Below are 23601 nucleotides of genomic sequence, written 5' to 3'. Positions count from 1 at the left end.
TAGTTTCTGTCATAAAATTATGGGAGTATTCCAGTTTCCTTTTAAGGTGAACTTGGATTACATGTGTGGAATTAAACGATCGGGGAAGCGCACTTACAGTGTCTGGGACAGAAATAGGAACATTTACCACCGCTCCTCTTATTCCGCATTGCCTTTCATATCCTAAGGAGATAATGCGCATAAACGGAATTCGAGGAGAAATAAGGCGCTCTTCCAGACACGTTAAGTTTTTAAGGCACTCCGGAATTTCTGGAAAGTCTAAGCCATTGGAAAGACAAAGAGATGGTAGTCTGCCTTTGGAAACAGCTTGACGGCATGTACTGCAGAATAGATATATACCGGACGGACTCGGAAATTTCCTACTTAAATAAAATGAGTTGCCTACGTTCATATTGGGGAACTTAGAAGATATAAGAAATTGATTCAAACCACTTACCTGGGATGAAAACCATGTTCCTCCACAGCATGTACATATTTTTGTTGGTCCGTCCTTAATGTTTCGAAGATATTGTTCCCGCGCAGTGTTTCGGCTCCTCCGGCGCTGTAATTCCCGTTGATCCTCCCTTTCATCTGCGGAAAGTTCAGCTCTAGCAGCAATATTTCGCTGCGACTGCCTTAAAGATTCCGCCTGACGATTTTGGGTACTGCTCCTATATGTGATTAATCTTTCCGCGGCCATTTCCTGAATTTGTTGCTCTCGAAGCCTCCGCTGTAGGCGTGTCTCCCGGCTACGCAATGTGTTATAGTGCTGCTGATGCGCACGAGTTATGGGGTTATTCCTAACGATCCTGTGAGCATCAGCGTCCCTTACGCGCTCTGGTCTGCGATTTTCTTCAACGGCCCTCCAGGTAGCGCGATTAGCAGTATTTTGTGACTGCTGTCGTCGGCGCTCCTCGGAGTTTGCCCTGGCAAGAGCGTGCGCTATAGCGTCCTGTTCTCGCTCTGGCCTGCGATTTTCTTCCTCCGCCCTCCAGGTAGCGCGATGAGCAGTATTTTGGGACTGCTGTCGTCGGCGCTCCTCGGAGTTTGCCCTGGCTAACGCGTGCGCTGCAGTGTTTCGGTCCTGCTGTCGTTGACGTTCCTCGGAGTTAGCTCTGGCCTGAGCGTGAGCTATAGCGTCCTGTTCCCGCTCTGGCCTGCGATTTTCTTCATCGGCCCTCCAGGTAGCGCGATTAGCAGTATTTTGCGACTGCTGTCGTCGGCGCTCCTCGGAGTTTGCCCTGGCTAACGCGTGCGCTGCAGTGTTTCGGTCCTGCTGTCGTCGACGTTCCTCGGAGTTAGCTCTGGCCTGAGCGTGAGCTATAGCGTCCTGTTCCCGCTCTGGCCTGCGATTTTCTTCTTCGGCCCTCCAGGTAGCGCGATTAGCAGTATTTTGCGACTGCTGTCGTCGGCGCTCCTCGGAGTTAGCTCTGGCCTGAGCGTGAGCTATAGCGTCCTGTTCCCGCTCTGGCCTGCGATTTTCTTCATCGGCCCTCCAGGTAGCGCGATTAGCAGTATTTTGCGACTGCTGTCGTCGGCGCTCCTCGGAGTTAGCTCTGGCCTGAGCGTGAGCTATAGCGTCCTGTTCCCGCTCTGGCCTGCGATTTTCTTCTTCGGCCCTCCAGGTAGCGCGATTAGCAGTATTTTGCGACTGCTGTCGTCGGCGCTCCTCGGAGTTAGCTCTGGCCTGAGCGTGAGCTATAGCGTCCTGTTCCCGCTCTGGCCTGCGATTTTCTTCATCGGCCCTCCAGGTAGCGCGATTAGCAGTATTTTGCGACTGCTGTCGTCGGCGCTCCTCGGAGTTAGCTCTGGCCTGAGCGTGAGCTATAGCGTCCTGTTCCCGCTCTGGCCTGCGATTTTCTTCATCGGCCCTCCAGGTAGCGCGATTAGCAGTATTTTGCGACTGCTGTCGTCGGCGCTCCTCGGAGTTAGCTCTGGCCTGAGCGTGAGCTATAGCGTCCTGTTCCCGCTCTGGCCTGCGATTTTCTTCATCGGCCCTCCAGGTAGCGCGATTAGCAGTGTTCAGTGCGCGTTCCCTAGCTCGAACTCGATCACTTCGCCTTCTGACAAGGCGTGCTGCCGTATTTCGCGTGCGTGCGTCCTCAGCTAGTTCCAAATTACTTGCGCGGGTCTCGGCAATATGTAAGGCATTCCGGGTCCTTATCTGCGGTGCATTTTGACGATATTGGGCTCGGCTGCGCCTCAGTGCGGCTTGGCGGCGTTGTTCCTGAGATAAAGAAGATACGCGTGGCATTCTCTTTTTTTTGCTGTTTAAAAAATCGTAAAAATAAAAATTTAAAGGGATTATACGTGTTTGTTATTAAAAAATTTTAAATTCAGGGAATTTTGAAATTGTGATAAAATGATAAATTTATGTACTATGCCCCGTATTTGGTTTACGGTTGATACATACATAATTTTATAATTTTCTGATAGATAGACAAAATACTGCAATTGTTATTATTTAATTGTGGAAAATTGTGGAAAATATAATGTGTATTAAAACAGCAAAGGGAGACAGAAAATTCGGACAGTTTTAACAAATTAACGGAAACTTACCAATTATCAATTGTAGGAGATATCACTTTAAATCACTTTTTAATTTAATTTTTCACTTTTGAATAACAAAAAGTACACAATACAAGTAATATAGGCTTCACAGAAACAGGTTGTTATACGGCGACTGTTATTTACAGACTAATCCATGGATTAGGCATACGTGTCAATATAAAGGCTGGTATTTTACCTGTTGACAGCACAAAGGTCAACCCTTTTTCTCACGAAGAATCCCGTAGTGCAGAAAGGTGCAGGTAACTACTTTGATTATGCAATTAAAGGATTGTGTACGTGTACATTAGTGAATCAGTTACCTTACCATTTGACCTGTATGATGTAAATCAAGAATTGGAAAAGTCTAGGTAGACTGGGTTGCAATATGAAATCAAACTATCGGGTTGTATATACCTGCCCTTGATTCATAAATGTAAAAGTAAATTAAGGTGACTTTCTGTAGGGGCGTAATAACCTGCATAGTGTTCGGCAATATTTGTAAAAGTTTTAGTATGTAGGGTTACAAATAAATATAAAATAAAACTATCAGAGAAACCCTTAACCAGTCGTGGGGTATCAAACTTTAATACATAAAAAAAAAAAAGACCTTTGTAAAATAGATGACAGATGTTTTGTATATTTAAAATAAAAAAAAATAATAATAACTGAATCTGAAATCTGGGAATATGTTGAAAGGAAAAGATTATGTCAGTATGCCAATCTTATTTGCAAGATCTATATGATTTGTATACAATCTTAAAACATATGATTTCTCCAAAAATGTCAGTAAATGTTTCAAAACGCTTAAGCTGTGTTGATTTGCCTGTTATTTAATGATCATTCTAAGACATCTATATGATATAGTCTTAAAATTTTTATAAAATTAAAACTATTATTCTGAGATTGCTAAAATTTACTATATCTTGGAGTATATGGAAATATTTTAGGAAACGACAAAGTTATAGTTACGAACTGACGGAAGATGTATTCGAATCGCCTGATATAACAATGAAGCTAGGTCGATTTTACTCTCAAGTTTTCGGTCATTTCTATGAAAGCTATATGATATTATTGTCCGATTTCACTAAAAATTAAAACGTAAATCTAAAATATTCAAGATTTACTATATCTTGAAGTATATTTATTTAAATTATTAAACATCGAAGTAATAATTTTTTTCTCATTTATTTCATATAATTGTTCCGATTGTTCCTATGGGAGCTATATGATACTGTCATCCGATTTTAATAAAATGAAAACCGTAATTCCATAGTATTTAAATATTAACAAATCCTGAAGAACAAAAAAATTCTTAATACTCATAAAAAATCCAAACTTCCTAACTTTAAAAACACCAAAGTTATGGCATTTTCAATCGTTCAGTTATATGGCAGCTATAAGATATAGTCGGCCGATCCTTATGAAATTTGGTAGGTCGGATTGATTGGCCAAATATAAAACCTGTAGAAAATCTTAACTTTCTAACTTTACAAACACCAAAATTATGGCATTTCCAATCGTTCAGTTATATGGCAGCTATAGGATATAGTCGGCCGATCCTTATGAAATTTGGTAGGTCGGATTGATTGGCCAAATATAAAACCCATAGAAAATCCCAACTTTCTAACTTTACAAACACCAAAGTTATGGCATTTCCGATCAATCAGTTATATGGCAGCTATAGGATATAGTCGGCCGATCCTTATGAAATTTGGTACGTCGGATTGATTGGCCAAATATAATACCCATAGAGAGTCCCAACTTCTTATCTTTAAAAACACCAAAGTTATGGCTTTTCCGATCGTTCAGTTATATGGCAGCTATATGATATAGTCGCCCGATCCGGCTCGTTCCGACTTATATACTACCTGCAATAGAAAGACAAGTTTTGCGAAAGTTTCAAGCAGATAGCTTTAAAACTGAGGGACTAGTTTGCGTAGAAACGGACGGACAGACGGACAGACGGACGGACAGACGGACGGACAGACGGACAGACGGACATGGCTAGATCGACTCTCCTGGTGATGCTGATCAAGAATATATATACTTTATAGGGTCGGAAATGTCTCCTTCACTGCGTTGCAAACTTTTGACTGAAATTATAATACCCTCTGCAAGGGTATAAAAAGACCTTTGTAAAATAGATGACAGATGTTTTGTATATTTAAAATAAAAAAAAATAATAATAACTGAATCTGAAATCTGGGAATATGTTGAAAGGAAAAGATTATGTCAGTATGCCAATCTTATTTGCAAGATCTATATGATTTGTATACAATCTTAAAACATATGATTTCTCCAAAAATGTCAGTAAATGTTTCAAAACGCTTAAGCTGTGTTGATTTGCCTGTTATTTAATGATCATTCTAAGACATCTATATGATATAGTCTTAAAATTTTTATAAAATTAAAACTATTATTCTGAGATTGCTAAAATTTACTATATCTTGGAGTATATGGAAATATTTTAGGAAACGACAAAGTTATAGTTACGAACTGACGGAAGATGTATTCGAATCGCCTGATATAACAATGAAGCTAGGTCGATTTTACTCTCAAGTTTTCGGTCATTTCTATGAAAGCTATATGATATTATTGTCCGATTTCACTAAAAATTAAAACGTAAATCTAAAATATTCAAGATTTACTATATCTTGAAGTATATTTATTATACCCTTGCAGAGGGTATTATAATTTTGGTCAAAAGTGTGCAACGCAGTGAAGGAGACATCTCCGACCCTATAAAGTATATAAGTTAATCACAGAAATATTTCTACATTTTTTCCGAGAAATATTGCAACATTGTCGATGGCAACATTGCAACATTTCAATACAACGGTCAAGAGCCCGAAAGTTCAATAACATAAACACGCCAAGAACCCCCAAGTTCAATAACATAAACACACGCATCCGGTCAGCAGCCACAGCGCAGTACCAAAATGCCGATTCTGCAAACCTTGCAGTTTCAGCCGCTCCACCAGAACTAGGCCACCGCCGCGGTCTCTTCCGCGACGTCGACGTCGCTGCCCCAACCCACAGCTTAGATCAGGGAATTTTTAAATGAATAAAATCAGTCTCAAATTGAACTCCGAATAAATCAAACGTTCAAAACTTATTTTTTGGGTTTTTATTATCCTGGAAATTAACTGGCGCCCGAACAGGGACCAACGCGAGGAAAAACGATTAAGTTCCTTTTAGTGCAAATAATTAAAATATTTTTGTGCGACTCCGTTGGCCCAAACATAAAACCTGAAATCAGAGAGACTCCTTGGCAATTAATTTTGCAAGCTGAAGACGGTAACCGGTCGGTGAAAAACAAGTTTACTGATCCATCGGTGGACTACAAGTACTGTCAGGTACGCCCGCAGGACAACCTCTACTAAGTGTGAATCGCAGGATCCCCAGTAGGAAACAAAAAGGAAGACATCCGGATCACCAGGAGGTGTAGCCACATCATGATAAGTTAAGTGAATAGTGAATAAGTGAAGGCAACCAAACCAAAAGTTAAACCAAAAATAAAAGCGAAAAATTTTCTACACTAAAAGAAACATCTTAATAAAAATCAAAAGTTACAAATTTAAAATAAAATTTTAAAGTTAAAGTTCTAAAATTTGAATTCCATTTAAATTTTAAGTGAATCTAAAATTTAAAATTAAATTTAATTATTTTCAGTTATTAAAATTTTATTCATATAAATTTTAATTAATAACCATTTTTAAATACCAATTGAATTAAAGTATTTTAAAGTATTTAAGTGATTTAAATTTGATTAAACATTTCTACTACTATTTAAATTCGAATTAAAATTACAAAATTAATTTAAGCAAATGAAACATTCATTCCTTATCATATAAAAAAAAAAATAATAATTAATTTTGAAACTTAATATTTATAAGAATTATACTTATCAACCATTTTTATCGTAAGACAGACCCATGAAAAAAATCTCCTATGGCCAATCGGCATAATCTTATACGACCACCCGTCATTGATTTACAACCTCAAGAACAACCTCAACATCAGCCAGAACAACTTCAAAATAATAATTTAAATCAGGTAGAACAACATCCAGCTAACATAGTTCAAAATCAAAGACAAATTCATAGACAGGAATTACATCAGGAACACAGAGACAATATGGCAGCATTAGAGTTACAAGAAGCAGTCAGACAAATAATTGCTGAACAATTACCGGTCCTATTACAACAAGCTCAAAACACAGGATTCGATTTTGCACAGATTCCAAATCAGGAAATTTCCTATGAAAATCGAGCTAACCTCGAAGGTTTGGATAGGGTACCAGACATCGTAAAAAGCTTAAGGGAATTTTCTGGCAACCCAATAGAATTCAGTTCTTGGAAAAAGGGTGTGGATAGAGTTCTTAAAACATATGAACACACTGTAGGCACATCTAAGTATTTTGGGATTCTACATACCATACGTAATAAAATCACGGGAAACGCAGACACTGCGTTAGAATCTTATAATACTCCACTCAACTGGAATGCCATTTCTAAATGTCTAACTTTGCACTACGCAGATAAGCGGGATTTAAGCACTCTTGAATACCAAATGACAACTCTATGTCAGGGTGCTCACCAGTCGGTAGAGGAATTTCATCAGTCAGTCTACAAACACCTTTCGCTTATTCTTAATAAGGTTGGATGTATGGAATTAGGAATGGAAGCCGAACAACTCATGACGAAAATGTATAGGGACAAAGCCTTAGACACTTTTGTGCGCGGACTTCGCGGAGATTTATCTCGTCTTCTCGGTATGAAGGAACCAACCGATCTTCCTTCAGCTTTACATCTTTGTTTAAAGCTAGAGAACCAAGCGTTCCGTGCAAACCATGCAGTTAATAGAGGGCAACAATCCGGATTTAGAAACGTGCCTTCCCAAAACTTACCACATTCACAACCAACCAGACCACAGCCAAGCAGGCCACAGTGGTCATTCCCCATTAATAACCAGTATCAAAATCCTCTAGTTCCACCTAGACAAAATAATAATATGTTTAATCAACCACGACCCCAGTTCTACAATAACAATCAAATTCCACCAGTCCCACAATATACTGCAGTTCGACCTTCAGGAAACTTTCCTCCGACTCGACCTTTGGCTGTAAAGCCACAACCACGACCAGAACCCATGGACATCGACAGGACCATGCAATCAAAACATATCAATTATATGAACAAACCCATACGTTTCGAGGCCGGTAAAAGACCACCAATGCCTCTAAACGAAGCCGTAAAAAAATCCAGAAATTTTAATATTCAAGCAGCCCCTCACACTTCTTCAGAAGTGGAAGATGAAACACCAACCCTTGACGAATATAACGAAACCATAAAATCACAGGACGAATCACAATCTGAATATCCCGAATCCCTAACAGAATATTCTGAATCCATAAACCAAGCCGACCAAGAATACCAATATGATTATACCTACCTTCATTTTTTAGACTAACAAACTCCTCATTGCCATATTTTGAATGCAAACTGAGGAGTGGAGAAATTTTAAAAATATTAATTGATACCGGTTCAAACAATAATTACATCTTGCCAAAATTCGTAAAAAATCCTATAGAAAATAAATCCCCGTTTGACGCCATCTCGGTTGGCGGAAGTATTAAAATTACACATCACAAATCAGCCAATTTATTTAACGACCCTAATACAACAATTAAATTTTTTTTATTACCGACTTTAAAAACATTTGATGCCATTCTGGGAAACGACAGTTTAAAAAATTTAGGAGCAATAATTAACACTAATACCAAATCTATGCACTTAAAAAATGGAAAAACAATCCATATTAAAGAAAAAAAATTCAAAGCTGTAAATTTAATTATTCCTCGGACAGATCATCTTACTGGGACACAAAAATCAGACCTTAACCAACTTATTCAGAAATATCCGAATCTTTTTGCAGAACCAAACGAAAAATTGACTTACACAACAAACGTGAAAGCTGAGATACGTACAAACACTGACACACCAGTCTACTCGAAATTTTATCAATATCCAATGGCACTCAAAGACGAAATTGACCGACAAATAAAAGAACTTTTAGACACCAATATAATACGACCCTCTAGATCGCCTTACAATTCACCAGTGTGGATTGTACCAAAAAAAATTAGATGCCTCCAATGTAAAGAAATATAGAATGGTAATAGATTACAGAAAATTAAATAGTGTTACAATAGCAGACAGATACCCGATACCAGACATAAATGCAGTTCTTGCACAACTGGGAAATAATAAAATGTTTTCTGTGTTAGATCTCAAAAGTGGGTTCCATCAAATTCTTTTAAAAGAAAGCGATATAGAAAAGACAGCCTTCTCCGTGAATAACGGAAAATTTGAGTTCACAAGACTTCCATTTGGACTGAAAAACGCACCATCTATTTTTCAGCGTGCCCTAGACGACATTCTTAGGGAACACATAGGGAAAATCTGTTATATTTATATCGATGACATAATTGTCTTCAGTCCAGACGCACAATCTCATTCAAAAAATTTAGATACAATATTTGAAACCTTAAATAATGCTAACATAAAATGCCAATTGGATAAATGCGAATTTTTCAAAAATAAAGTTGAATTTTTAGGATTTGTAATTTCAGATAAGGGAATAGAAACTAATCCAACAAAGGTAGAGGCCATCGCTAACTACCCCATTCCCAAAAACGTTAAGGAATTAAGATCTTTCCTTGGACTGTCAGGGTATTACCGACGATTTATTATGGGCTACGCTGCACTAGCAAAACCACTCACCACATTACTTAGAGGCGAGGATGGGAGAATTTCGAAGAAAGCTTCATCGAAGAAATCTATTCACTTCAACAATGAAGCCATTCAGGCCTTTAATAAATTAAAAAGCACCCTAATTTCAGAAGACGTAATATTACAATATCCAAATTTTAACGAGGAATTTGTATTGACAACAGACGCCTCCGATCACGCAATTGGAGCAGTACTTTCACAAAAAGACAGACCTATAGCTTTCATATCTAGAACACTATCTCAAACCGAAGAAAACTACGAAACGGCAAAGAAAGAAATGTTAGCCATTTCATGGGCAGTAAAAACACTTAGAGGATATCTCTACGGTGGAACCAAGGTTAAAATCTATACTGACCACGAACCACTTACACACGATTGTAATTGGAAGGGAGGGATAGCGATCAAGAGATGGAAATCATATCTTGACGAATATAATAAAGAATTACTTTATAAACCCGGAAAGGAAAACATAGTGGCCGATGCTTTGTCTAGGATCCCCATAAGCAACCAAATTAACTCATTAACAGCAACACAACACAGCGCGCAGAGCTCTGGTCATAACCTTATCCCCAGCGTCGAAGTACCAATAAATGCCTTTAAGAATCAGATATTTATTTACAAAGAATACCCCCCCGACTACAAATTTACTATTCCGTTCCCCACCTTTCATAGACACGTTATAACTCGACCAGACTTTCAGAATATTGATCTTATTGAAATATTAAAAAAACATTTAAATCCGTCAATCCTAAATGGAATTTTCACATCAGAAGAGATAATGGGAGAGATACAGCGAATTTATCCGGAACATTTCGGATCCATTAAAATCAGATTCACACAAAATAAAGTAGAAGATTTGACAGAAGAAACTAAGCAGGAAGAATTAATATTAGAAACACATAACAGAGCACATAGAAACGCAGAAGAAAACAAAAACCAACTTGCAGAAAAATATTATTTCCCCAAAATGAAACAAAAAATAACAACATTAGTCAAACAATGCAGGGTATGTAAAGAAGGCAAATATGATAGACATCCCCCCAATCCAGAAATTAAAGAAACCCCAATTCCTGAATACCCTGGACACATAATCCACATTGACATCTTTTCAACAGAAAAGAAATTAGTATTGACTGCAATAGATAAATTTTCCAAATTAGCACAGGCAAAAATTATAAAATCCAAATCCACTGAAGACATTAAAAAACAGTTACACGAAATAATATTCTACTATGGAGTACCCAAATTTATAGTAATGGATAATGAAAAAGCTTTTAATTCAGCATCTATTACCTTTATGATGAGAGATCAATTAAATATAACCATTTTTAAAGCTCCTCCCTACAAAAGTTCAGTTAACGGACAGATTGAACGATTTCATTCGACCCTTTCGGAAATAATGAGATGCCTTAAAACCAAACAAATATACAACACCTTTGAAGAATTATTAGACAGAGCCATTTACGAATACAATTACACAATACATTCAGTAACGAAGAAAAGACCATTAGAAATTTTTTTTTGGCAGAAATATTAATACCGACCCAGAACAATATGAAAAAAGCAGGCAGGATAACATAGAAAAACTTAAACAAAAGCAATTAATAGATTTAGAAAACCACAACAAAGAAAGGAAACCTATAAAATCATATCTACCAGGACAAGAAATATTTGTAAAACAAAACACCAGACTAGGCTCTAAATTATCCCCACGTTTTAAAAAAGAAATTGTCAAAGAAAACAGGAATACAACTATTTTAACAGAAGCAGGAAGGGTAGTTCATAAAAGTAATATTAAAGGTAACTAAGTCCGAAAACTCCTTAGGAAATTTTTGTCCACGTCAGTCCGAAACTAAAAAAAAAAAACTTAAAAAAAAAAAAAACAAAAATATAATAAATAAGATTACCTATAACGTTTACAGCTGTTGTCCGCTTGGGGTTATCAGTCCGTTCGTGAGTGATCGGCCCATAACCCTACAATACCGTTGTTTAATGAGACATTTTTGTAATTACAGGATGTTGTTTTTAATAACGCTGATACCAATGGCAATCGCGACCACCGACATAACAAATTATACCGATGCACATACCATAACAATTCATAAGGGTATAGGAAAATTACAGATATCAACAATAAAATTAATTCACGTCATAAATTTAAAACAGATTGAAACGGAACTATTACAAATAAGAGAACACACAATAAACAGATTACAAAATAGTTTACATTATCACACTCTGACACACGAAATAATTCAATCACTTTCTGCTCTAAGCACACTTACCCTAACAACAAAAAGCCGTCGAGCTAGGTCAATAAATATGATTGGCTCAGCTTGGAAATATATCGCAGGTAACCCAGATCACGAAGATTTAGTTATGATAGAAAGTAACCTCAATAATTTAATTAAAAATAACAATGACCAAATTATTATCAATAATCAGCTTCAAGACAGAATAAATAATTTAACAACCACTTCCAATATGCTAGCAAATTCAATTCAAAAAGACAGATTTTTTAATAATGATATTGCGTCGAGCTTGCAAACGCAAGTTAGACTTATGAAAGAAGAAATAGGAAACATTAAATTTGCAATACAATGGGCTAAAATTAACGTAATTAATACTCTTTTATTAAACGAACCTGAACTTAACGAAATAAATAAAATATCTCAAAAAAATAACATTACCTCGTTTTCAATTGAGGAAACACTGGAATTTGTTGATGTGTCTGTCTTACATAATAAAACAACCATAATTTACTTAATAAAAATACCTGAACTCGAACCAACTAACTATGAAAATCTTCTTTTAAAGCCTGTCATCAGAAACCAATTAATAATACATTTAGAAACTAAAGAACTTTTTATATCAAACAATGTAATACTAGGCCTACCCCATGATTGTAAAACTTCGAACTATGTTAAAATTTGTAAAAAAGGAAAAATTGTTAATTTAAGTAATTCAAAATGTATTTCAAAACTAGCTCAGGGAAAGGAATCGCTGTGTGATTATAGTAACTCGGACCACATTGAACCAATAGAGGAAATAGACGATGGCATACTACTCTTAAATGACTTTAACGGCAGCCTAATTTCAAACAATATTTCACATCAACTCAGAGGAACTTTCATGGTTACCTTTTTAAACGAAACTATAAATATAAATGGAAAAAATTTTACAAACAAAGAAAAAGTAATAATGAAACCCGAAATCCCACGAATTCAAATTACCCCATTGCAAGCACAACGCATTCAAATTCTGTCATTAGAAGCATTGGAAGCTCTACATATCAAAAATAGAAAGCACTTACAAACCTTACAGAATGATTCTACAATAAACCGAATAACCACAGTAACATTAATTTGCGCCATTGTTCTTGCATTGATCGTATTAAAAAACTGTATTCACAGAAAAGAAAAAGTAATCCTACATATTCAAGAACCGCCTCCACAAATTTTAAACAACAAAACTAATATTATATCAATTCCTAAAAAAATAATACCAGAATTTAATAATATTCCCTATTTCTAACACCTCTTGAGGACAAGCAGGTTTTTAAGGAGGGAGAGTTAATCACAGAAATATTTCTACATTTTTTCCGAGAAATATTGCAACATTGTCGATGGCAACATTGCAACATTTCAATACAACGGTCAAGAGCCCGAAAGTTCAATAACATAAACACGCCAAGAACCCCCAAGTTCAATAACATAAACACACGCATCCGGTCAGCAGCCACAGCGCAGTACCAAAATGCCGATTCTGCAAACCTTGCAGTTTCAGCCGCTCCACCAGAACTAGGCCACCGCCGCGGTCTCTTCCGCGACGTCGACGTCGCTGCCCCAACCCACAGCTTAGATCAGGGAATTTTTAAATGAATAAAATCAGTCTCAAATTGAACTCCGAATAAATCAAACGTTCAAAACTTATTTTTTGGGTTTTTATTATCCTGGAAATTAACTTATATATTCTTGATCAGGATCACCTCCTGAGTTGATATAGCCATGTCCGTCTGTCCGTCTGTCCGTCTGTCCGTCCGTCCGTCTGTCCGTCTGTCCGTCTGTCCGTCTGTCTGTCCGTCTGTCTGTTTCTACGCGAACTAGTCTCTCAGTTTTAAAGATATCGAATTGAAACTTTGCACACACCCTTCTTTCCTTTGCACGCAGTATATAAGTCGGAACGGCCGGGATCGGACGACTATATCCTATAGCTGTCATATAACTGAACGATCGTTAATGCCATAACTTTGGTGTTTGTAAAGTTAGGAAGTTGAGATTTTCTATAGGTTTTATATTTGGCCAATCAATCTGACCTACCGAATTTCATGAGAATCGGCCGACTATATCTTATAGCTGCCATATAACTGAACGATCGGAAATGCCATAACTTTGGTGTTTGTTAAGTTAGGAAGTTGGGATTTTCTATGGGTTTTATTTTTAGCCAATCAATCCAACCTATTAAATTTCATAAGGATCGGCCGACTATATTCTATAGCTGCCATATAACTGAACGATTGGAAATGCCAAACTTTGGTGTTTTTAAAGTTAGGAAGTTGGGATTTTTGATGAGTATTAAGAATGCATCATATGAATAATTTTGGAGAATATAATTTACAGAGTATTCTGCAAGGGTATATCAACTTCGGCTCCGCCCGAAGTTAGCTTTCCTTTCTTGTTTAAATTATTAAACATCGAAGTAATAATTTTTTTCTCATTTATTTCATATAATTGTTCCGATTGTTCCTATGGGAGCTATATGATACTGTCATCCGATTTTAATAAAATGAAAACCGTAATTCCATAGTATTTAAATATTAACAAATCCTGAAGAACAAAAAAAATTCTTAATACTCATAAAAAATCCAAACTTCCTAACTTTAAAAACACCAAAGTTATGGCATTTTCAATCGTTCAGTTATATGGCAGCTATAAGATATAGTCGGCCGATCCTTATGAAATTTGGTAGGTCGGATTGATTGGCCAAATATAAAACCTGTAGAAAATCTTAACTTTCTAACTTTACAAACACCAAAATTATGGCATTTCCAATCGTTCAGTTATATGGCAGCTATAGGATATAGTCGGCCGATCCTTATGAAATTTGGTAGGTCGGATTGATTGGCCAAATATAAAACCCATAGAAAATCCCAACTTTCTAACTTTACAAACACCAAAGTTATGGCATTTCCGATCAATCAGTTATATGGCAGCTATAGGATATAGTCGGCCGATCCTTATGAAATTTGGTACGTCGGATTGATTGGCCAAATATAATACCCATAGAGAGTCCCAACTTCTTATCTTTAAAAACACCAAAGTTATGGCTTTTCCGATCGTTCAGTTATATGGCAGCTATATGATATAGTCGCCCGATCCGGCTCGTTCCGACTTATATACTACCTGCAATAGAAAGACAAGTTTTGCGAAAGTTTCAAGCAGATAGCTTTAAAACTGAGGGACTAGTTTGCGTAGAAACGGACGGACAGACGGACAGACGGACAGACGGACAGACGGACAGACGGACAGACGGACGGACAGACGGACGGACAGACGGACAGACGGACATGGCTAGATCGACTCTCCTGGTGATGCTGATCAAGAATATATATACTTTATAGGGTCGGAAATGTCTCCTTCACTGCGTTGCAAACTTTTGACTGAAATTATAATACCCTCTGCAAGGGTATAAAAATGATGTGAGTATTATTATACCCTTGCAGAGGGTATTATAATTTTGGTCAAAAGTGTGCAACGCAGTGAAGGAGACATCTCCGACCCTATAAAGTATATATATTCTTGATCAGGATCACCTCCTGAGTTGATATAGCCATGTCCGTCTGTCCGTCTGTCCGTCTGTCTGTTTCTACGCAAACTAGTCTCTCAGTTTTAAAGCTATCGGATTGAAACTTTGCACACACCCTTCTTTCCTTTGCAGGCAGTATATAAGTCGGAACGGCCGGGATCGGCCGACTATATCCTATAGCTGCCATATAACTGATTGATCGGAAATGCCATAACTTTCGTGTTTGTAAAGTTAGGAAGTTGGGATTTTCTATGGGTTTTATATTTGGCCAATCAATCCGACCTACCAAATTTCATAAGGATCGGCCGAATATATCCTATAGCTGCCATATAACTGATTGATCGGAAATGCCATAACTTTGGTGTTTGTAAAGTTAGAAAGTTGGGATTTTCTATGGGTTTTATATTTGGCCAATCAATCCGACCTACCAAATTTCATAAGGATCGGCCGACTATATCCTATAGCTGCCATATAACTGATTGATCGGAAATGCCATAACTTTGGTGTTTGTTAAGTTAGGAAGTTGGGATTTTCTATGGATTTTATTTTTGGCCAATCAATCCGACCTACCAAATTTCATAAGGATCGGCCGACTATATCGTATAGCTGCCATATAACTGATTGATCGGAAATGCCATAACTTTGGTGTTTGTAAAGTTAGGAAGTTGGGATTTTCTATGGATTTTATTTTTGGCCAATCAATCCGACCTATCAAATTTCATAAGGATCGGCCGACTATATCCTATAGCTGCCATATAACTGAACGATTGGAAATGGCATAACTTTGTTGTTGTTAAAGTTAGGAAGTTCGGATTTTTTATGAGTATTAAGAATGCATCATATGAATAATTTTGGAGAATATAATTTACAGAGTATTCTGCAAGGGTATATCAACTTCGGCTCCGCCCGAAGTTAGCTTTCCTTTCTTGTTTTTTTATTGGTTTTAATAAATTTATAATTTTAATTCTGTAAGAGGATATTAAACCAATAAATAGATAAATTTGAGTAGATAGTTTTGGTTTTTAATGTTTTAAAAGAATTTACTATCCACCGAAATGATGCGAAAACTTTTAATGACATAAATCGGCTTTAATCGATGGATGATTTTAATTTATCCACTGTTTTATTAATTTATGACTTTTCCGTGCGTGACACCCAACATGTGGAGTCTCTCATCACTGACATGGTTGCGTTGTGAACGCGGTTTCTTCATTTGAATTCAGCACAAGGCCACCGACGCCTGGCCTGCGTCTGCTTCCTGCTCCTGCTGCTGCTCCTCCTCCTGCTGCTGCCTCCTGCCCCTGCTCCTCCTCCTTCCACCTCTGCATCCTCCACATCCTTCGCTTCCACATGCTGGCCCACACTCACACAATGGCCGTAACAATGCCGGCAGCGAAATTAAATTCCTGTGCATAACCAAGGCTCCGCACTCTGGAGGAGAAGCAACTGGCATTGCAACTGCAACGGCGACGATTGTGGCACGTGGAAATTTCACCTATTAGACCCGCATCCCGGGTTCACTCTTTTCGGAAGGGCAGCCACTGATGCAGCCAGCTGATGCATAAGTATCGCCATACTTGCAATTTAAACAACTCCGATCCATCTGCATCTTTAATTGGTCGCCTTGGACCGTTCCGTTTCGTACAGTTCGTCTTGTTTGTTTGCGCAATGCGGAAAGTATGTTGGATTCCCGGGCAACTGAGGTTAATGTCGTATACGGGGTGGTGGATATGGGCGGCACATTCACTGATGTGCTCCTTCTCCATCTCCATCTACATCTTCACATCCATATCTGGTTCTGCCATGGCAACAATTGTACTGTGTACTTGTTCTTATAAATAATTAATGGAGGCAGGGCAAGGGCAACGGCTGGGGAATGGTAATACGACGGAGGCGATGCCAAGTGCAGGCGCACAGGCATTAATTGGATAGAAATAAATACGCGACAAAAGGCATTCCATTATGTGCAAATATCAATGACATTGTTATGGCAGGTGACAAGAATGTTCGTCAACTGAGATCTAAAGACGATCCAACAAGTCATTGACTATGGAAACATGTTATACTCTCTAATTGAAAGCCACAAATTTGTCATTGTTATGGGGAATTCTCAACTCTTTAATCAAATGTATTGCAAAACAAGTTTAAGAAACATTTTTTTGCTGTTTAAAAGTTTTTTAAAAGTTTCAGAAGTGTTTATAAAAACAACTATAAAAATGTGAAAAACTAGCTTAATTTTCCCTTTAGTAATGTAAATAAAACAAGAAAGGAAAGCTAACTTCGGGCGGAGCCGAAGTTGATATACCCTTGCACTCTGTAAATTATATTCTCCAAAATTATTCATATGATGCATTCTTAATACTCATCAAAAATCCCAACTTCCTAACTTTAAAAACACCAAAGTTATGGCATTTCCAATCGATCAGTTATATGGCAGCTATAGGATATAGTCGGCCGATCCTTATGAAATTTGATAGGTCGGATTGATTGGCTAAAAATAAAACCCATAGAAAATCCCAACTTCTTAACTTAACAAACACCAAAGTTATGGCATTTCCGATCGTTCAGTTATATGGCAGCTATAAGATATAGTCGGCCGATTCTCATGAAATTCGGTAGGTCAGATTGATTGGCCAAAAATAAAACCTATAGAAAATCTCAACTTCCTAACTTTACAAACACCAAAGTTATGGCATTTCCGATCGTTCAGTTATATGACAGCTATAGGATATAGTCGTCCGATCCCGGCCGTTCCGACTTATATACTGCGTGCAAAGGAAAGAAGGGTGTGTGCAAAGTTTCAATTCGATATTTTTAAAACTGAGAGACTAGTTCGCGTAGAAACAGACAGACGGACAGACAGATGGACAGACGGACATGGCTATATCAACTCAGGAGGTGATCCTGATCAAGAATATATATACTTTATAGGGTCGGAGATGTCTCCTTCACTGCGTTGCACACTTTTGACCAAAATTATAATACCCTCTGCAAGGGTATAAAAATGTACCCTTTCGGAAAATATATTTAAATAGGACTTTGCAAGTTTTTTTCCCATTAAAATACTCTTCTACATTTTTAATGTCCAAAAATTTGAAAATAATCAGAATGACCACAAAAATGAATTACCTCTGCTCTACTGCCTTTAAAACAGCATCGCAAAAAGTTGGAAAAAGCATCTCCACCAACCGAACTTAAAACCTGCATTCAAATGAAATGTTATTTTGCGCATTCAAATCCAAGTATGATTTCATTTCGAGCAACTACCTTGTGTAAACAAATGTTTTTGATATTTGATATGCTAATTGTAGCTAACTCCTCAGCTGAGATACCCCAATTATATCATCTTTCGTCCTAATTAGCAAGTTACCTTTGTTCAGTTCCGCCTTCCTGAGCTTGAGCACATCCATGACCCGGAATCGGAATAGGAATACGCGTCAATAACAATGAGGAGGTTCGCTCGGGGGAACAATGAACGGACCTATTCGAACTGCTTAGAATTCCAGCATTTGCAAATGGTCCCATCTGGAGCGCGTTTAACGAACGACTAACTACGGGCCAGGACAAATCAAAGCAGCTGCAGCGAGCAGCTGCACTTGGCTAGTCAGGCCATCTAATGGGAGTTAGTAACTCAAACTATGATTGAATGCACCGAGAGCCCCAAGACGATTACATAGTGTACATTACTATATATCTGTCTGTGGCAGTATACGGAATATACGGCAGCAGAAGCTCTCAGAGGCGGTTCCACCTCGTCTAGACGCAAGTTAATTTCATTTCGGGCTCGCTCGTCTGCCAATAAATCGAATCATCACCAAAAAAGAAGGTATAAAAAAGTATTATTTATTCGACATTTTCGACTACCAAATGCCCATTAATCAGGTTTTTTGACTAATAAATAGCAAAAATACACTAAAAATCGTTTGCTATTTAAAAAACTATTATATATTAAGAAAACTGATGTAAATAGTGATATAGTGTAACGTAATACTAGTAACGTAATATTAGTAGTATAAAAACAGCGTTAGACTTTTTTATTAGTCCTGTTCTCTTACTAAGCTTATGAAAATATAGTCTTTTATTCTATTTTTTTAAGATTTAAAAGATATTTTCATTTGAATATTTGTAAATTTTTTTTTTTTTTTTGAGGACATTATAACTGGTGTTGAATTCATCCGAAAATTAAAAACAAACTTTTTCTCAAAATTAACAAACTTAATTATAACTTAGAAAACATTTTTTAAAAAAAAACCCGAAATTGTGCATAGTTATTAGTAAAATTAAATACGAGCAATAAATACTGCTACTCTTACCAAAATGTGTAAACATATCGAAATAAGATATATAAATACAGACACTAAAGGGTATCCTGGTCGTCGATACAACCCACAATCGATCGGCTCCTTGAACTTAAACTATATTTGCCGAGTGTAAAAAATGGAGCACCTAGCAGACTTTGCAGAGGAAATTAAAATATAAACTTGACATAGCCACATCGATTTCCAGCCATTTGACCCTACGTAGACATACTCTCTTAAGGGGAAATACGAAAAATGAGCCAAACATTTATTTGGTCCATCGACGTTGTCGTACGAAAATTACGTTGGCTCCTCTGGCGATTTATGACATATGGCCATGGTGGGATGCGGTCTGCTCCCAGCAGCGGTGTGTCAGCAAAGAGCATAAATTTTGATTATACCACAGATGCTGGAAGGGGGAGGCAGTGGCAGTGGCAGTGGCAGTGGCAGAGGCTGAGGCGGATCGGCCCAGATCCACAATAATTTGGTTTGCCGACCTCGAGAATCATCAGCTGATTGATGACAGAGGGGCCAGAGCCAGAGCCAGAGCCAGAAAACGCAAAAGTGGTGGGTGGGAAATAAAGCTTCGAGTGGGTGGTAAGTTGTTTGCTCACCATATTCGTGCAGCATTTCCATGCGGCATTTATCCAGCGAAGTCGCCGCTTTCCTATACAGCCGGGCATCATTCATTTCCGACGATTTCCGTGCCGTCTGCCAATTAGCGAGCATTTACCCGATATTACAGCTCCTCACTCAGTCGCCCATATAGCTGAATGCACGGGTAAATTGCAGAGAATTTTCGATATTCCCCGAAAGAAAACAAAAAAAAAACCAAAAATAAAGAGGAAAAACGACAACAACAAACAACCGCTTAAGAACAATCAAACATCTACAATATTGCGAACACAGCCAAATAAAACACGAAAATAACAATGTGAAAACTAATTTGGTTGATTTTCGTTGTTGTCGATTTTGATTTGTTTGCATTTGACTTTTAGTGCAAAATGCCGCTGCCTGCTGCGTTTTCTTGATAATTTATGAATGACTGCAAATTGCTGCGAGCTAGTAGGTAGTCCGCCCTGATTGAAAGCGACACGAAAGTGCCCCGCAGTTTGTCACAGTCACCTCTTAACCCCTTGCTACTGCCCCCCTCTCTTACCTTCAACGTTGTTGGACCGCCCGTGTAAACAAAAAATTTGCGCAGGTGTCGAGGGCGTTGCCGGGTGATTGTTGTTGCCATTGCCAATGCCTCCGTTCGCACCTGGTTGTCCCTGCTCCAGCAGGTGGAACGAGGGAGCCGTGCCATAGTTGCTCCGACGCGTCCGATCCGAGTTGCGTCTGCAAGAAAACAAGGTGTTTGAGTCCACTGCTAATGCACTATACCTTATGGAAGCCATTTCAGCAAGCTGAGGAGAATTAATTGAAATGATATTAAATATTAAATATTAAAACCAATACTAACAAGCATTGAATAAAATTTACTTTCGACCTATCAGAGCTTGTAAGTCTTTTGATATTGAAAGAATTAATAAAAGCTCAGTTTTAGAATCCTTAATTGATTTTGAAAAGGAAAAGGAAATACAAAATTCATGATTTAACTCTTTAATGTAGAGGTAGGAAAGCAAACAATTTTGAACTCGACTGAAAACAATTGACCAGCATGGGAAATAAATCACTTTTGTTCTATCACAACTTGGAAGTCTTATTCTGTGTTTTAATCCCTTTGTGATTCTTAAAGGGGAAAGCTTTTTAAAAGACAATAAAATTTAATATTTTCCATTCAAATATAGTTTCCGAAGAATAAAATATTTTAATTTTCAGCTTGCTTATGCGACCGTCTTTAAGTTTATGAGAAAGTGAAGAGTTTTGTAGTTTTTTTCCGACTAAATATATTTAAACAGTATTTAAAAGAGTAAATATAATTATTTTATTCTGAACACTGTCTTATTCATTTAAAATTAGTTCAATAATTTTTTTGTTTTTCATAGCCTCTAAAACATAATTTTTCTAACTTCCTAAGAGAACCGAATCTAAAATTTAAAATTTTGCGAACACAAAAAAAAAGTAAATAGCAAATTTAATGTTTATTGTGTTGTAAAATAAAAAATTAAACTTTAGAAATTTAGGGATAATTCGTTTTATGTTTGTAAAATCTAAAGGCATACAGGTTTTATTCCAAATTTCCCAAAATTCAAAGTCAAAAATGAACCAAAAATACATGCTCAAGGTCCACACAAAACTCGTGAGGCATTTCACAACTAATTCTTTAATTAAAATGTGCCATTCGTTAGAGTTTTTGTTAGTCAAGTTTCTATAGAAATGTACTTGTTTTCCACGGTAAACAAGTGAAAGAAGCCCGAGAAGAATGAGAAGTAAGTGCAGCCACAGCAGGAAAAGTTTTTTGGAGGAGCTTCAACTCCAAAAACCTCAACAGAGAATTAAAACGTACCGTTGCCGGTGCCAACAGAACACTGCGGCATTTAAGCAGACACAATGTGCCGTCGCCCAGTGGCCCCCCGAAAAATCCCCGGGAAAAGCCCTACCCGCCGTCCATCAGCAGGCAGTTCCCACTGTAATGAGCTGATGCTTCGAAAAACGAAGCGAAACGCTGCAAAAAGGGTTTTTTTGATAGGTGCTAAAATGAAAAGTGCTGCGAAAAATTCAATTTGAAGTTTTGTTACTTAACGCAAACTACGATGACTACTTAAAGGCCACGCCCACTCCGCCGCCACCGCCACCGCCTCCGCCTTTATCAGGAGCACGTGTGTGTGTGTGCGTGTGATGTGCCCGTTGATAAGTTTTCCCTTCCACGTATGTGTGTGTGTGGGTGGGTGTGCCAGAGCAAGTGCGCGTAATTTTTACTACGAAAAGTGCAAATGGCGCTAAACTACTTGCTCTGCAACTTTCCAACGCAATTGCACAAAGGAAAAAAAATAGAGAGGGAACGCAAAAAAAAAAATTTAAAAACAAGAGAGAACGCTATAATCGGGTGCCCCGACTATCAGATACCCGTTACTCAGGTAAAGGGAGTGCGAGGGAGATGGAGATAGAAACTTTGATCACGCATAACTTTTTAACGAATGGTCCGATTTGAAAAATTTCTGCTACATTTCGATAGGTATTGATAAACACAATAAAACTGCATTTTTACTTTTCCGAAATATTAAAATTTTTAAAATCGTATATAAGCGATTGTGGGCGTTAAAGGGGGCGTGGCACCATTTTGAAACAAACTTGCGCTGCGTAGGAACTCCTAGAATCTGCATGCAAAATGCCAATCTTCTAGCTTTTATAGTTTCCGAGATCTCAGCGTTCATACGGACAGACAGACGGACAGACAGACGGACAGACGGACAGACGGACAGACAGACGGACAGACGGACATGGCTAGATCGACTCGGCTAGTGATCCTGAACAAGAATATATATACTTTATAGGGTCGGAAACGCTTCCTTCTAGCTGTTACATACTTTTGCACGAATACAATATACCCTTTTACTCTACGAGTAACGGGTATAAAAAAAACAGCAAAATACGTTAGCTGCCCTGCTTTAAGCTTTCAATCCAACTTTTCGAGGCCTCTGCGCACCTTGAAAATCCCCAAGACCCCAAGACCCCGAATAAACCGTCAGTTGTCGCCGCTCCCACGCGGTCCGCTCTTACGCCTATTTAACAAATCAGCAGCTCATTTGGCGCTTTATGTTAATTTCGCCCCAAAAGAGATTTTATTTTCGGCCAACTTTTTGCACAGGGAAACGGGAAAAACTTTTGCTGAAGAAGTCAGAGGCGATAGATAAACCATTTCATCACGCCCCCCCTAAAAAACTTACTTAGCAATCGGTGTATCCTCGTTCTTGGACATTATTTTCTGAATTTTATATTATTTTTTATTTTTTTAACAATTAAAGACACAAACAGACGACAGCAGCCACGTTACAACACAAGATTCGAGCGACAAGTGTTTTCTACACTATATGCGCGATCACATATCCTCCACTGCTTCAGATGCTGTGAATGATAAGATCGCAGCAAATACCAGATAAGCACGTTTAAACTTACAACTTTTTTGGATCTGAGAGAGCCGAGTGCAGTGCATGTGTTTGTTCTTGGAGCGGGAGTAGGTAATGAGGTGGATCAATCTGGAAGGTGGAAAAGGGAGAGGAGAGGGACAGATG

The 23601-nt window shown here is 37.9% G+C and overlaps 1 protein-coding gene across 2 annotated transcripts in view; it reads right to left on the bottom strand.

Annotated features, from left to right (window-relative positions):
- LOC108038928 (zinc transporter 2) overlaps positions 1–23435 on the bottom strand; it is a 48815-nt gene extending 25380 nt beyond the window's left edge. Inside the window, exons 1-2 of one of the 2 annotated variants that reach the window (XM_044460504.1) lie at positions 23257–23435; positions 20586–20764 (exon numbers count right to left, since the gene is read on the bottom strand). In XM_044460504.1, coding sequence (XP_044316439.1) covers positions 20586–20764; positions 23257–23288 — 211 coding nt within the window. In that variant the 5' untranslated portion in view covers positions 23289–23435. Of the gene's footprint in view, positions 1–20040; positions 20393–20585; positions 20765–23256 lie in introns of those variants that run through there. The other variant, XM_044460505.1, reaches the window with a different exon arrangement.
- Between the last annotated feature and the right edge of the window lie 166 nt (positions 23436–23601).

The sequence above is a fragment of the Drosophila rhopaloa genome, unplaced genomic scaffold (genome assembly GCF_018152115.1).
Source record: "Drosophila rhopaloa isolate 14029-0021.01 unplaced genomic scaffold, ASM1815211v1 contig_2, whole genome shotgun sequence".
Taxonomy (NCBI): Eukaryota; Metazoa; Arthropoda; class Insecta; order Diptera; family Drosophilidae; genus Drosophila; species Drosophila rhopaloa.
The sequence above is the reverse complement of the archived record's forward strand: the minus strand, read 5'-3'. Positions and strand labels throughout refer to the sequence as shown.